The 17,222-nt window shown below is 39.6% G+C and overlaps 1 protein-coding gene across 2 annotated transcripts in view; it reads right to left on the reverse strand.

The window, feature by feature from the left end:
• The window catches only part of ARHGEF3 (Rho guanine nucleotide exchange factor 3), a 121,124-nt gene extending 104,793 nt beyond the window's left edge, over nt 1-16,331 (reverse strand). Inside the window, exons 1-2 of one of the 2 annotated variants that reach the window (XM_061362488.1) lie at nt 16,200-16,331; nt 3,228-3,323 (exon numbers count right to left, since the gene is read on the reverse strand). In XM_061362488.1, coding sequence (XP_061218472.1) covers nt 3,228-3,323; nt 16,200-16,276 — 173 coding nt within the window. In that variant the 5' untranslated portion in view covers nt 16,277-16,331. Of the gene's footprint in view, nt 1-3,227; nt 3,324-10,066; nt 10,178-16,199 lie in introns of those variants that run through there. The other variant, XM_061362489.1, reaches the window with a different exon arrangement.
• Nucleotides 16,332-17,222: the final 891 nt, after the last annotated feature.

Consider the following 17,222-nt stretch of genomic DNA (forward strand, 5'->3'; position numbering starts at 1 on the left):
GATCCATACTAGCTTAGAGAGAGAATGGTCATGATATCAACAGGATCAGCTACATTTCTCAGTATTCACGCTTATCAAGAACTACTTAGTTTGGTTCACACACCAATTTCGCTGTGGTACCCTCTAGTTATCAGACATTTACAGCAGTCACGCTAGTACTACTAATAGCATGTTTTTGTTGCTATAATCTTGATTATGTATACTGGGGAGTGAGGAAATCAACAGAATCAACCAAGCATTACAGATCTGAGAATTCAATTAATGTTCTCTCACAGAGGTACAAACTATGCAAACATAAAACACTGATGAAAAGGAATGAAGTATTTGTAAATCACTTTACAAGGTGACTGGGAACAGAGCATTCTGAAATTCAAACTTCCAATAGGAACTACAGTTCTTGTATTTTTTGTTAGGGTTTGTTGTTTTTTTTTAGAAACTTTTTAACATCTTAGCATATTATATTCTTTTCTGGTATTAGCTCTGGAGAAAGAAAGCAGAAAAGGTTTCAGATGTTCTCTTCACAGTCACTACAGTAGTTAAACCATAGAATTCCCAATACCCATTACCATTTTGGGGAGATTGAGATTCATAGCTCTTCCCTTTTGCATGCCTTTCCATGAACTTCAAAATTCTAGCTAGCTAGTGTTGTGTGACCAGTTACATTTCATGTTCTATAAAGTTACGCTACCATCTTCTGTAAGAGGGAAAAAAGTAATTTAGTGAATTATTTACTTTCATTTTATAATTTCCCCTCTGATTTACCCCAGTATAAAAAAACACCATGCCAAAAGTATTTGTGGCAGCTTTAAAACAGGACAACATCCAGCAGAGAATTTACGAGAATAAAATATTCACTGGCAGTCATTAAGAGTGAGAGAATTAAACATTACTTTGAGGAGTGGAACAAGACAATTTACACTTATCACCTGAACAAGGGCACCACACTTTGACTGAGCAAAAGTATCCAACGACATTTATGCGAACAAATTTAGTCAGAGCACTTGAGAAAACTTCACAATGTACCAAGGTTATGTGGATAATTCCACCACAAGCTTGTTGTATAATATTAATTCCTTGATATTAAGTGTACCAACCTGTTGTTCATGTTTAAAAATAAAATATCATTAGGTTGTTCAAATTTCAGTAATAATTCAAGGAAAAAGATTAAGAACTTTGCCTTCTGGCTGTGAGTAAAAATTGCCATAGATCAATCATTTACTCCTCTTTTGTTTGTAGGGGGCCTGAATATAAGGTCTTAGCCAACACCAAAACCTTTTACATGCATCATAAGCAATTGTTAAATGCTAGATAAGGTCTTGCTTGGGGCTTTTGCTTTATAGAGACTTTTGACTGGATTGAATAATTTACATTGTTACTGCATACTTTTAATAGTATACATTCCTGATCTTTCTGTGACTAACACCAGTCCTTACTGACAGCCACATTTTCATGAAAAAAACCCCAAACAACAGAGAACCCATAAAGAATGTAAATACATTTCAAGAATCAAGGAATGAAAAAGCAATCATAAACACACGATGCAGTAATGCAGTGCAACATAGCACATAATTAGGCTGAGAAAAATCAGTTTATTCAGTTCTAACACACAAAACCCCACAATACAAAGGAAAAAAGAAAACTTCAGAAAACTGCAAGTATTCCACACAGATCTGAAGCAAATTTTTACCTCTATTTGCTGCCTTCACGATGTGGTAGCTGAGCCACAGGTAGTACAGATAGCCACGTCTTGCATTCATTATACCACATATGCACCAGACCATTATTTGACTTCTGAAATCAAAAACCCACTAAAATTCCATTGATTGCAAACATGATGGCCTTTTTAACAAACAAGATTTTGGGTTACAAAATAAGAAGCTAACAAAAGCAAAAGTGATATTGTTGGTTGCTACACAGGTTTAAACGCACTTAAGAATATATCAAGCACACCTAAACCTGGCTAAAATACTTCTCTCCTTGTAATTCAGCACAGTATGTCTGCTCCTGTAGATGAGCATTTGGAATTGTGGATATTTATTTAACATCAAATCCCACGGTAATTTTACAATGCCTGAAAAAAGAGGAATCTGTTTTATCCCCTAATTAGAACTCTTAAGCATCCTAGGATATTAAATATAAACATGTATATAATTCATGAAGAAGAGAACAATTACTGCTCTAACCTCTGAATAATTTAGTGAAAAATTTTAGGAAGGCAATGTTTAATGATTAAAAGTATTAGCAAGTATGACAAAATGCATGTCAAAGAACTGGAGATTAGTGTACACAAACAATATAGACGATAATTTGGTGGGGAAAGGGAGTAGCAGGACAGACATGACTGAAGACAAATCAAAGACTAGTAGACAAGTAAAATCTGTTATTTTCCACCACTTTCCCTAAGGACAATTACACATTTGTAACAAATCAAACCATTTATTCATGACACTGTAATACTTGACAACACAAACTGTACTCTCCCACTATTTTAGTCAACATTATCAAAAATTACTACGAAGCAGGACAAAGTTCCTGTTACGAGCTTATTTTGTTGTTTTCTACATGGCAAATAAACTATGTGCCTAAATCCTAGTAGTGGAATTAGAGGCTCTCAGTAGAAGGCTCTCATTAACACAGCTGAAATAGTCTCAACACCCTGTTCCCTTCATGAAAACACCAAACGAGGTGCTAAAAAATTGCATGGTCAGTGGCAATTTTCACACATGCCTTGTCCTGAAGTGTGAGCATTTGTCCAGATCTGTCACTGAACATCACAGTATTTTTTTTCTCCTGTACAGATTAGTTTTGGGGTTTTTTTATAAGAAGTACAACCTATTGACTCTGTCACATCTCTCAGAGCATAAGTCTCAGGAGACCACAACCATGTACAGTACTACAGGGCACTAGTAACAGCATTGCATAAGCATAGCAGCAGCATTGGGAGATTAAGACATTTGCTATATGCGAAAGATTCCATGAGTACAACTGTTGAAGTGAACAGGAGTTTTTCCATTTCCCAGCCCCCATGACACCCTGTTCATGGGCATCTGCTAATACTCAAAACCAAGACAAAAAACTGAGTCCCTTTTTCCTTCTCTCATTAAATAACAGAAAATTAATGCAAAGTTATAACAAAAAAATTTTACTTTATTTATTTACCTTATTTCAAAACTACATCTCCCAATACTGCTGTCTACTAACCTCAGGAAATGAGAAGTAAAGCTTACCAAACTTTTTCTTCCTCCAGTCCTCCTCTGGCACATTGGCTTATTACAGAAGGGCTACTTATGGTAAGTGTTGAGCTTTCAGAATTCATTTTTTTTCTACAAAGGAACAACATGAAAAAACGTGAAAAATGCAATATGAGTGAAGAATGTGTTTACTAATCCATTAGAAAACCTAAATTTTAAGACAAGAACTCTTAAGACTAAATACAGTATGTTTTATTCACTTAAGTAAATGTCCTAAATCAATGGGATTAATTGGATGAATACACTGAGAAGGATTTGGCAGTTTTGTGGACTTGCTACTTATGCCAAACTCAACACTGATTGTCTTTTGTTTACTTCTCTGAATCCATGCCAAAAGAGTTGATGTCAGCACAGCCAGGGCTATACACAGTGTCAGTTATGTTAATTCAAAGCAGCAGTCAGAGCTAGTGTTGCCATGGAATGATCCACACAACACTGGGAAGAAAATGGCAATTTCTGATATGTAAAGATTTACAGAAGCTTTTTAGCATATTTTAATAAGATCCATATTTTAATAACTTAAGATCATACTTTGCTGATTTGCAGAAAATAACAATTTAGTCATGGCTGAAGTCACTCCCAAAACCAGCACAGACATACTCAAACGCTGGCAGTAGCATTTATCCAAGTTACAATACATCCAAAAGGTCTGTATGGCCAAAGGTGCTTCAAGTAAACAACTTGTATAGTAAGAACAAATTATGTCTCTAGATAAGGCAAGTTAATTTCCACATGAACATATTTTGGTAACAGGATCCACAATGTTAACATGGAGCTTCCTCCCCACACCCTACCTTCTTTTAAAAGAGAGATAGGAAAAGTCATCTTATTGCTCCTGATTTGACACCCGGTTTCCATTATCATCAGCACAAAGATCTAACTGATTAAAGGAGAACAGGTTCAACTGTACATCAGTTAATATCTACTGTAACATAACCAGGAAATGGTCTATGCTTGTCAAGATAAGGTATAAAAGATGATTAAAAAGCTAGTTTAACCAGTGTGAAACCTGGGTCAAAATCTGACTTGACAGTCATGGACAGCATGAAAAATTGAGCACAGTGCAAGTGTCCCATCAGCCACGGGCATATGAGGCCAATCTTTACAAAACCAGTACTTTGAAGAAAAAGCTTATCTTGGTTTCAAAATTATGGCCATGCAGGAGTAGCAAACAGCTCTAGCAAGCATGTTGATCAGACTGAAGTCCCAAAAGTCAGCAACCAAATTTGGTTCTTGCTAAAACTGTGGTCATCTTCTTAACCTGCCCTTCACTGTGATCAGAGCATGTGTCACTGCCATGTCAGAGAAAACAGAATGGATTTACAAGTACAGGCCCTTAATTTTGTATTTTATTTTTTTTTTAACATCCCTCATAATAGAAAGGGATAACAATTCCACACAGCCTGTTTCTAAGCAAATTTGTTTCTTGAGATCTTGTTTTAAGGATCAAGAAGACTATTCTGAAAGGGAGAACAACAAATGCCTCACCTCTTTGAGGGCAGGAACAGATACTGAGCCATGTGGCCTCTTTTTGGATCAGTGCCTGACCTCAAATTAACTCCTGATTCTGAAGATGTGTCACTTTGAAAAAATTAAAAATAAAATAAAATAAAATAAATACAGGAACAACAACAAAACGCACAAAACCCCACACTAATTCTAGAAGTGGTTGAGCAGCAGCAGGTGTTGAAAGCTAAATTATTACTTGCCTCTCTAGTCTGTAAGAGCATGAAGAGGGGAGCTGCTGTTAAACACACTTTGAATCAGCAGTGCAAGAACCCCTACTTAACCATCTATTGCAAAGCTCCCATCTTTCAGGAAGCAATTTCCTGACAGGACAAATTAAAAATTCTCTTTTGGTAATGAATTTCTACTCCACATTAGGAAAGCCCAGATGCTTCAATGATCATGCAAGTTATGCCAACAGGAGTTTCACCTCCTCTTACTCGTACAGGTAAGATCAAAGGTTCAAGGGAGGTTAAAAGCAGTCCATTAATTCTCAGTTGGAAGCTGAAAGATTCAAATTACAAGAACACAAGGTTGCCAGTTGCCACTGTAGATGATAAACCCATAAGACACACAGCAAACATCTGCTGTTCACTTGTGAACCACCATTATAGCAGTACCAGTGTTCAGGGCATGACTACAACAAAAAAATCCCACGTTTTCAGCACTTCCTCTCCTACCCTTGAAAGCATCTAAGCAAGCACTCCATATATTTTTTCATTGAGACTTTCACACTGAAACAAGGGTTAAAGCAGAGGACAGAAATTATTAACTTTACTGTGTTACAACTTTTCTATGAGCAATTGGTGATAAAGGTTAACACGTATCTAACAGAAAATAAATTAGATATGGCATACGCCCAATTTATGTTCTCTTACGTTCCACAAAGAAAACCACATAAAATGCAAACAGGAATATATCTTGTCAAACTTCAACTCCCTCATATTTCCAGTCCAATATCTGAGAATGCCAGTAACACATCATACTCCTTCTGCCTGACAACCTCAGAACCTTACAGAAACCTGCTTCTGGTGTTTTCTGTAACACAAAAGGAGGCATCAAGAGACTCGCATATATTCATTCTGATAGCAAGATCTCGTCCACCACACCTTCAGGAAGGTGTCTATATGATGGATAAGACAGCAGGCTTTTTGGATACCGTGAATATCCAAATGCTCTTTCAAGATACACAGTCATGCTCTTGCAGCCTCGTCTGCTCAGTTTACAATAATACAAGAGATCTGCCAAGTCACTCACTAAACAAATACACTCTTCACTTACATGTGTGGAAAAGAGAGGCACAACAGGCAGCTGATACAACGGTGGACAAGCATCCTTCCTCAGCTACTACCGAAAAAAGACAGATGGGAAACACCACCATGCCTGCCTGACTGCCTGCCTGTCCCTCTCCTGCCCTCTGCACTGCAGCAGCCAAAAGCATACTTCTGCAAGTCAGAAGCAGGGAGTCCCAAGCATCCCTCAAACTTCCCAGACCAATGCTCCAGCAATACCCATCACATAATCCCCGTCAGCTGTTGGATCATGTCCTGTAGCATCTTGAGTTACTTTTGTCTACATCAGCTAGTGTCTTTCAAATCATACTCCTCCTCATTGTCTGTCAAGGTGGAAGAGACTGTTAAAGCTTTTCAACCAAGTGTCCATTCAGCACTGCCATCCAGCAGCACTTCTCATTCACACTGGAGAAGCTGCCCAGCAATGACTCAGACTAACTTCTGGAAAATCATCAGGGATACTTTTGTCATCTTATTCTTGACAACAGGTCTACACAGGTCCTAATTCTACCAGAAGCAACAGGTAATTAAACAGCTGAGGCCCACATCACTGACAAGTTTTATGGCCTTGTCAAAATACCAGAAGTTTTTTCATTTCTACATGACACATGGAAAATTGGTCTCCAGCTACACTTTCCAAAGCCATGGATACCAAATACTACCACTGCACTCGAAATTACTTTCAAGTAATTTCCATGAAAACTTCTAAACCTATAGATTCTATCCTGACTCACTGTTGGCCCACAGACTGCTCTTAGACTCTTTCTTCAGAATAAGTAACTATTCTTAAAATAAATACTTCTCTATTTTAAGATGCAGAAGGGGATATCTTTTTTCAAGCATTAAGAATATTTTGTGGAAGAATTTCTAATGAACACAAACTGCTTCAGGAGATCCAAAATAAAACTGAATTGTTCTGTTGTGGAAAGAAGTATTATTGAAAGACCACTGATCTCGAAAAAATAATGTTTACATTCAAGGTGAATCACACAAAATTAAAGCTAAAACTGGCAAAGTAAGATTTTGTTTCTAATATACTGGTTTAGGATTTATTCAACCAGAATATTAACACTATTCCCTCGTATCCACAGAAATCTGCCTCCAGCAATATTAACATCTTAGAAAATTACATTAAATTCAAGAAGCAAAGGAAGAACATTCAGAAAAAAATATGCTATTCACAGGTGCCTTTTTCTGTATCACCATCCAGTTCTTGTTTGGACTTGAACTTTATGGCATAGGCACTACACCTGATGAAACTTGAAGGAGGGAAATAAATCTCTCATCTACCCTCTTAATAACTTGAAGGCAGATGCTAAGACAAGTCAATGAATATTTATTTAAGAGACTCTGCTTCAGATGTATTCTGTTCCTTATCCTCTGCTTGCACACTCAACCTTGACTGTTCCAGATAATGAGCATGCACTTTCATTAGGTGGTGTCCTAAAAATCGTGCTGTGCTGCAATAGGAGGAAGTGGGCAAAAGGCAATTCCAGAACAAAAACATAGGAAAACAATGTCAAAGACTGTATTTATAGCAGCTACGTTTAACACTACTGTCACTATCTTACTGAGGGAACAGCCTTGAAGAAACATCCTTGCTGGTTCTGCTAAATCTGAAATTTAGCATACTTAGTCTTCTATGAGCAAGTACAGATTGTTTAATACTAGAGTACCCAGCATGAAGCACATACCCCAAAGTTATCTGAATAAAGAAATTCATTTTTATGCTTTCATTAAAATTAACTTTATCTGATGCATTATCAGCTCATCTGCCTTAGAGTTGATTATTACACACCATACAGGCAGAGAAAAGCCTAGCAATGGTAAGCACAAGCTCAGGAACTGAAAACTGTTATATTTAAGTGTATTTTATCCATTTTAATTTGGTTCCAGAAGTGCTGCAATTGCTCTTAAATGGACAAAAATCAAAGGGGAAAAAGGATCTACTATAACACAGCACTCAAGCCTCTGAACACTCGCACAGACCAGCATTACAGGATCATTTGAACAGAAAAAAAATTAGGCAGCTTAAAAGTTTTGAAGCCATAACACTCTATGGGCTCAAACCAGGATGTGATTTATATCCAAGAGAATAGGGAAAGTATTAGCCCATCTTCTTAAAATCATATTCCCCACATAAAGCCCACCTTCTTTCTCTCTCATTTTCCTGCCTGTGTTAAAACGGGTAGATACATTTTGATCCTCAGGCTAGAAATCTTTTTTGTGCCTTTCCCTCCACTCCCTATTTGTATCTCTAGACAAATGAGATATTCCTAGTAGCAGTAGTTTAAAAATAAATAAAAATCACATATCATTCAGCAGCTGTTCACTACAGTTAAAGTAAAAATAACCAGTATCTTCTGATAAAACACGTTCCCACAGCTCCTTACCTTCACCAAAATACTTTGCATTGTTGACATAGTATGTCGTTATAGTTGGTTGATAAAACAACTGTGAAAAAAGCTTTACTGGACTTTAAGGCCCCCTCAATGCATAAACTGTTATTCCTTTTAATAAAAAAGAAGGCAGTAGAATCACTGCAGTAATGTGCATCTAATAGAAAACAAAAAAGGAGTGTTTGTGCTTACAAAACCTGAGCAACAGATCACTAATTAGCAACACACATTGCAACATCTGTAATTTTAGAGGTGATTTTCTATTTGCCTACTAGCTGCAGAAAAGCCTGTCATTTCCAGTGATCAAATACATTTAATCTTGCATTGCTTTCTGAAAAGTCCAATTTCCACACACAGTAAACCCATAGTATCTCACATCTTGATAGCACTGAGCTCCTAACCAGCAACTGCCTTAGGCTAACAGTTTGTTGAAGGACAGATTTAAAACAAGCCTCATTATTAAATTGTGTAACAACAAAAAGCAAAACCAACCCTTTATCAAAATTGTTTTTTGGAGACTTTCAGATACTGCAGCTGCCAAACTTCTTCATGCAACTAAAGCATACCTCAGTGAAATCAGAGTTAAAACTCAAGAAGCTCTCAAAAATTTTTTCTCCTGACAACTCCAAGTAGCAGGCAGTGCTAAGAAACTCCACACTGCATAATCACTTCAACCCAAGCCTAGCATACCATACACATTGTTTCACACACACTATAGTTATTTCAAGTGAGTTTTGACCTCAATGAACATGTGGCATACCATTACTTACTCTCTTAAAGTCTTTAAAAATGCACCTGATGCACTGAAGAATTACATTTTGGAAGACCTTTTTAAATACCTGTTTTTGAAAGGGTTTTTATTCCTGTCCTTGGGGCATATCATTAAAAACAGGCATCTTCTGTCCTCTTAAGAAGCACATAAAAGTTTTATATAGGTACTTTATAAAAGTGTATATATGAAATTACTTAAAGGAAGTAGCTCAGAGAGCCACAGGCACTGCACATCTCACTCCGTATTTGACAATTCCATCAGAGCACTCCAACATGATAGAGCGTGTGCCATGTTTGGCTCCCTCTCCCACATACATACTTGCTATAGACTGCAAGACAGTGTCTCCAGCCATATATACATCAGGTTGAAGCCAGAGGACTGGCATGGAATAGTAGTGTTTCATGCTGGAAAAACACAGCCTACTATGAGACACTGTGCTCAATAAGAACAGTTCTTTAGTTTACCAAGACTTTGCTCTTTTCCCTAGAAAACACCAAAAGAAACAAAGGAAGACAATATTACAGTTTACCTTCAATCACCTTGATGGAAGCACATGGAGAAGTTTACCAGCATCAAACAGAGGTTGTGGTCATAATTCAAGACATCTTTCAGCACTGTTCAAATATGTTCGTATAGTAACACACCAGCATCAGAGAAAACATGTGCAGGAATATGCACGTGTTTTAGCCCCAAAATACAAATGCAGATTCTTCTGAGCTGGTTATTGCTGTGAAAAATAAAGATTTATGATAGAACTGAGACTGCTGGTTTAGTCTATCCTGCATACCAGTGCATTATATAATACTGGACATCACTGAGATTAAGAGGAGAGCAACAAGGACTCACCTGCACTGTGCAATCTCCAGTTATTGGCAGCTTTGAGTCTTTTAGTGGTTTTAACTCAGAAACTTTAGCGGTGAAGGGGGAAGTAGGGAATGTTTTTGTGTTTTTAGGGATGGTAGTTGATTGCCATATCCATTAAAAAAAAAAAAAAAGAGAAGAATCTAGTGTTTCAGTACTCTGTGTCTCAGTAATAAACACAACTAAATCTTTTATCTGATTACGGAAAAATCTAGCACTATGAAACACTAGCAAAGAGCTGAACAGAACATTTTAAACAGAAGTTTTATAACGCAGAAGGTGAGCACAAAAAAATTAAACATACCATTTAAGCAGAATGAACAGAAAACCAAGTACTATACCCTAGTCAATGTAAATACATTTTTTGGCAGTGTTGTTAAAATTACTTGCATTGTTCTGAGACAAATCTGTTTCTCTCTGCACCAAAGGATCCAGATATTCCTATTTCAAGCATCTGGCTTCAGCACCAGACAGTAAACAAAATAACCTATCCACTCTATCAGCAGGCAAAAAGAATTCTTCAGCACTGGCCATTTCACTGCTCCTTCTCCCTCTCCAAATTTTTATTTCTTATCAACAAAGCCAGCAAACAAAACACAAGAGTGCAATAATCTAGCTTCTACTGCAGACTTGGTGCTAGCCTTTAGTCAGTCTGACAAGCAAAAAAGGGGCAAAAAGTTATCTGATTGTTTTCATAAACTATGATTTCAAATGCAAATACAACTCCTTCTAATCTAAACATACTGTATTGTTTTGCAGTTGACACTATGCAGCAAAACAATGTTAAGAGGTTCCTTCCAAAGATTATGAGTATTTATGTTCTCAATTTAGTGACTCATACAGCTAGCAATTTCTGAGACTCACTTAACTCTATCCTCCTCAAAAGTTCTCAATCTGAAAGCAAGCACTTTCTTATACAAAAGTTGTGACAAACACAAAGATTTCAGCCATGATTTATTTTTTTTTTAATCTGAATTATATCTAAGGGAAAACCAGTTCCAGAACTAACTATGTGTTACTGCTGTAAAGAGTATTAGAAGGGATAAATGAGCTGGACCAACATGAGGGACAATTTATTTATTTAGTTAGTTAGTTTCTGAAGCTAGCACTTTAACTGTTAGCACTTAATATTCTTCTCTTCCTTTCAACACATTCCTGACTCCCTCACAATAAAGGGGCTTATCCTCAACAATAAAAATAAAAATAAAATTAAGAATAAACAGAAATCAAGAGAAATGCCACCACAGCTGAGACAAACACAACCCACTTTCCCCTTTATCAGAATCATCACTGCCAGGGATGGTAGCAGGTTCAAAATTTTACCTACCTGGAAGCAGAACCAGATATCACCCACTTCAGTTCATGAACAGCAAAACAAACCGATTTTTGTTTAAGGGCATGTGGTCTCACTGGCCACTTCCTGGAAGCAGCTCCACATAATACACCTCTAAATCATGTGCACACAGGACTCCCAGAGCTTGGAAACACATTCTGTCCTTAACATTAAAATGATCTGTTCAGCCTACTACCTTAATAATAATGACTATTTCATTCACAATTGCTGCTGTTTAATAAGTCATTGAAGTTTGCTTATTTAATAGATTAGTTTATTTAATAGATTTGAACAACAGACAAAAAGGTGAAATGTTCCAAAATTGTCTTCTTAGTCTTTACAACTTTCCACCTGCAATTGCTAAGCAGTCAGAATCTAAACCTGCATGGGAAAGTCTGCAAGTTCACCTGCCCACAGTAACTGACTTGCTTGAGAGAAATTGTTCTAGGATATTAGTGAGTTATCTGTGGAGCACCAACAAATGCTTATTTTGACAGCATCTATTTCTGTGAGCCTTAAAATACTTTGCCTACACTCATATAAGAACCTCACTCCATACAAAGGGGTCCCAGGTTTGGGATAGCCTCACCATAGCCTGTGTCAATACAAACATAGGGGCTGTAAGTGCTGTACTGCAATTCATCTGCGCCTCAGACCTCTCCCAACCACCCACTATCTGCATGCACCAGTTAAGGCCATGGACAAGCAGAAGCAGTCAGCGACCCCCAAAAACACACTGTCCAAATAGCTGGTTGTTGTCTTCAAGACAAAGGTGACGGTCCAGACAGAACCTTCTGAGGGAATGCCAGTCAGACACACTGTAATATTTTAAATCAGTAGGATTCCTGATGCAGTACAGACAATGCAATGGACATACTCTTCTCCTAGTTATAGACCCAAAAATCTATTGTGGAAATATGCTGAAATGTTTAAAATAAACTAATGAAAGCTGTACTTCTATTTAACAACTAAAATGTTTGAGAGATGATACCAGCAAAGCAGCTGGTTTTGCTCTACAGCAACAACATGAGGTCAGATAAATCCTGCCAACTTTCCAAGTTTATGCAAGCTTCAGTGGTATAAAGCAAATAAACCTTTTGGAATACAACTTGTATCATACATTTGATTACACCTGCAGAGTTATAAGGGGAACTGCAAGGCTGTGAGGGTAATTAAGCCTATATAGAAAGGAAAAGGGGAGAGGGGTAATCAATAACAGTATAGGGCACATTTCTAGTCACATAATGTTACCATTCCTGGTTTTATATATAATGATTTAACATGAAAAGAAGTTTTATTGCAAAGTCTGCTTCTTGTCCGATTTAAACACTTTTTTTGGAGACAGGATTGCTGGATTTCACTACTGGCCATACCTTCAAGTACTATCCTCAGCAGTGGTCTGTTTAAGACACGTATTACTTTAACATACCTCATGTACTTATGGCAGCATGCTTACTCAGATTTGAAATCCTCAGAATACTCATCAGCACGTGATTAGGAAGAAGCAAATAAATATGCATATACATGTGCCCTTGTGTTTAGCTATTAACAGCCTGATCCCATTAGCATCTAACCACTTCAGCTGGATTCTGTAACGCTGAGCACCTGCAAGTTAATCATTGTTTACATCTCAGTCACTGACAGCATTTCACTTCACGTTCAACCCTGCTTGACACTAGATGGGAAAACAGGTTTTGGGGTTTTTGTTTTACATCCTTTATGTTGCACTTCGAGATGGAGGCCAGCACAATTACATGCTGTATAACTATTTGTTTCAGAGTAGTTACTTTGCAGTTACTACAAAGCATGAGGTGTTTGTTAATCACACGATACTGGAGCATATTTACTGAGTCCTTTAGTTCCCAATTATTTACCAACTACTCTACAGTAGTTCTACATGTTCTTAGAGACTTGTGCAAGACCATTTGTTTACTACAGATTTCATATGACTCGGACAACTGAAATTTCCTACATGCCCTCACAAGTTGAGAGGCAGAATTTGGTTAAAAAAACAAAGGGACTTTTATAGGACCTAGAAAACTTTAAACCTGTGGAGACAACCTTTTTCCCAGCCAGTCAAGTATAGATGCAAACATGGAAATTTCAGGACTTCTCTTTGCCCAGCAAGTTCAAGTATTTTCATCTGTTTCCATCTTTTATTCTAATGTGGTGCTGCTCTGCCCAGGCTTTTCCCAAGTCACATATTAGAATTTATCTATAAAGTACTAGCTTTACCTATTTATCTGTAAGTACTACTATTTACCTTTAAAGCCTACATAACCTTGCAATACTTATAGCCCCAAGATTTAATTACCAAATATATAGCATTGCCTGATTTAATTAAACATTAAGAGACTAAGTTAAAATAAATCAATAGTATGAGCAGGGGGTTGCAACTACATGATCTTAGAGGTCCTTTCCAACCCAAACCATTCTATGATTCTACGATTTACAGCAGCCCAAGTCTTCTAGTCTTCCACTAAGCTTATCATTTGTCAGTTTCCCTTCATATTACACATGAGTAAAACAGCGACTCTTTAACAAATGCAACCCTTTCAAAATGCACATCACACTTAAGGTGTCTGGAATGTAATATGCACAAAGTCCTCCAAAATGATTCTAAATGCATTTATAGCAGTGAGCAGATGTTTTCACAATAATATACTCAGAAAAAATAATGTTTCATCAAAAGATACTGTTCAAAACCCTAAAATACTGCAAACATACAAATAAAACTCTGGCATAAACAGAATTAAGAGGTCAGTTTCATTTTCTTTAGCATCTGAAGCAAAAGACTTAACATACAGAAAACTAGCTCCTGAGCAAGTATTAAGACATTACATGCAAACTCCCAAGCAGAATCAGGTATCACTCCAGTTCATGAACAGCAAAGCAAACAGATTTTTGTTTAAGGGCATGTGGTCTCACTGGCCACTTACTGGAAGCTCCACATAATACACCTCCGAATCATGTGCACATAAGACTCCCACAGCTTGGAATCACGCCAGAACAACTGTCTACACAAAAGCAGTCCTGAGAAGAAGTGCACTATTCAGAACAGAGCAGAGATCTGAGAGAATGTGCAGGAGCAACACTGAATGTTACAGTGTCTTCATAGGTCACCAGGCCTTGTGACATTGCTGACTGATACGCACAATTCTGATGATTAATTTAAACAGGACTGCTGTTCAAAACAATATGGTATTTTATTTACTAAAACTGTGCAATAAATATTTACTGAGAGCAGGCTGCAAATCTACATAAAAAAGAAAAATTACACAGAAGGACTAAATCCACTAAATGACAAGCCAAAGATATTCCTGGCATTCTGTTCATGTACACTGGGGCAGCTCCATTTCACACGCTCCCCTGCAAAACTTACTGTTCTGCAGTAAGTATTTTAACTCCATTTCTTTCCAAATCCCATGGTTTCTCCTATTCTGAACTCAAATTCTGTACAGATACAGTATCTGCCTCTTGACTTGCTGCACATGGCAGCAGACCTCTGTACATGCTGCAGAGCTGGGTATGCAACCAAACTAATCCTGTAACAAGTGTTTGACAAGGAAGGAATTTTCTCTGCCCTTCCACTATGAAAATATAGCATTTGAGGTACTAACGGATAACATTCAACTATAAATTATCACAGAACAGTTTGGGTTGGAAGGGACCTTAAGGATCATTCATTTCCAATCCCCCCGCAATGACCAGGAACACCTTCCGCTAGATTGCTCAAAGCCCAGTCAAATCTGGCCTTGAATATTAATAAATTATATTAATGTATGTATGAACACACAGAAACTATACAAATGAAAGGTCACATATGCACAACACTTAAGAATTACATGGAAAAATTAAGATCCTGACTACCAAATCTGGATTTCCTGCATTAATGTAAGCAGTCCCTCAGAAAACCATAAATTCTGGTCACCGCCCATCCCACCAAGATGACCGGTACAACACCAGCCCTGTAGCCACCTTACATGGGCCGTCACCAGCATTAACTATTTAAACCCCGTCGCTGACCCATGCCGTGCTATTACTGTCGTGTCCCCTCACAGCCCGTTCGGGTCTGCCATGACCACCTCCACAAGAGTCGCGAATTACGCTCGATGTTTGTTTTTCCCCACTTTCCTTTCCCCCACAGGCCTCCCTCCTCACCCCCCCCAAAGTAGAGGCTGCGCTGAGGGAATCAACGGCTGAGAACTAGGGCCGGTTTGCCCAGGAGGCAACCAGCACCTGGAACTTCGGCCTTTCCTCCGCGGGGTTTTCCAGCTGAACCGACACCGTGCAAAACTTCACCCTCGGTGAGCGCAAAAAGTTCTTTAAAGAGTAAATGAACACAAACTGCAGCCGCTGAGCGCCGTGGGGAGCGGGTCAGCGCCCGCCGCCTCACGCCCCTCACTGGGCTGCGGCGCCCAGGGGTCCCTGAGGAGGCGGCTCGCTCCCGCCTCCCTCCACACCGACTCCGGCACAACCCCGACGGTGAGGGACCGGGCACCGCCAGAGAGGGGCGAGGCGGGCGGCGATGCCGTGAGGAGACAGCAGGAGAGTGCTCTGACACCCCCGCTCACACATACCCAAAGCTGCCGGGGGACCTTTCCCCTAACAGAAGCAGCACTCGCGCTGTGAGTCCCGTAAGGGGCGGCGGGACCCTCGGAGACACAACACTGTGGCCAGCCCCGCCACTGCCGCCTCCAGCTGCCCCGGGAGAGCCGGGCCCCTCCAGCTCTGACCAGCAGCCGCCTGCCCCAAACAGCCCTGACACAGGAGACAGAACCTTACCGTGCACTCTCCTGCTCCTCCTCGGCTCCCGGCATGCGGCTCCCACAGCTGCGGTCCCGGCGAGCACCCGGCGGCATCCGCCAACAGGGACGAGAAAAGGCGGCGGGAGCCGTTAGCAGCCGCGGCGCACGGGGTGCCAGAGCCAGCCCGGCTTCTGTCAGGGAGGCGGAGGGCGGAGACGTGGGGGCCCCGCCCGCGCTCCGCCCTTCCTGCTCTACTGTCCCAACGCTGTTCTGCTTCTCGGTTCTTCATCGCTCCCTTCCGCTGCTGCGGGTCCTTTCCTAGCTCCCCACCTCGGCCAACTGCGCCCACCGGCCGCCGCCTTTCCCCAGGGCTCCGGGCTTCACCTCCCCGGCACACCGGAGGTGAGCAGGGACACCGGCACGCCGCTCCGTGCCCTATGGCCGGGCCGCGGGCTTTGCACCTCTTGTGCCGCTCTGGAAGCTCAGTTCCCACCGCAACGTTAGAGTGCAAACGGTGAAAGGGGGGAGACCGACCAGAAGAAGGCACGTGTTCTACGCTGAGAACCTCAAGTGAGATTCAGCAAGAAACCAAAAGCAGGTCCCATTAGGTCAACAAGCTGGGGAAAGCAGTGACAAGATGCTAATAGGCACGTCTGTTCTAGGGGAAAGAAGTATGGAAATACAGTAGGGAGCCTTATTGATCAAAAGAAAATATAAATCGGCTGTGAAGATGAAAACAGGTAGATTATGAGCTCTTTAGGTGAGGGACTATCTTCTGGGGTGCGTTTGTACTGTGCTCAGTAAAGGTAATCTTATTTTCTATGACCACAGCTTATAGGCACTAGTTCAGTATAATAATAAATAGTAACAATCGCATCATTTAACACATGCAAATTCAAATGTAGATGGGAGGGCTTTGGCAGTAGCAGTATTGCCAACATAAAACAGCCAATAGAAAACAAAGGTGAAAAGTAGCCTGCCACCTTTTGTAACCCAGACACCAGAAACACTTTGAAAAAGAATAATGAATTGTGTTTCGCAGCTATGCTTTGGTTTTCCA

This window comes from Neopsephotus bourkii, unplaced genomic scaffold, assembly GCF_033783945.1.
Source record: "Neopsephotus bourkii isolate Nb327-2 ecotype Australia unplaced genomic scaffold, CSIRO-AGI_Nbou_v1 NB_1120, whole genome shotgun sequence".
Taxonomy (NCBI): domain Eukaryota; kingdom Metazoa; phylum Chordata; class Aves; order Psittaciformes; family Psittacidae; genus Neopsephotus; species Neopsephotus bourkii.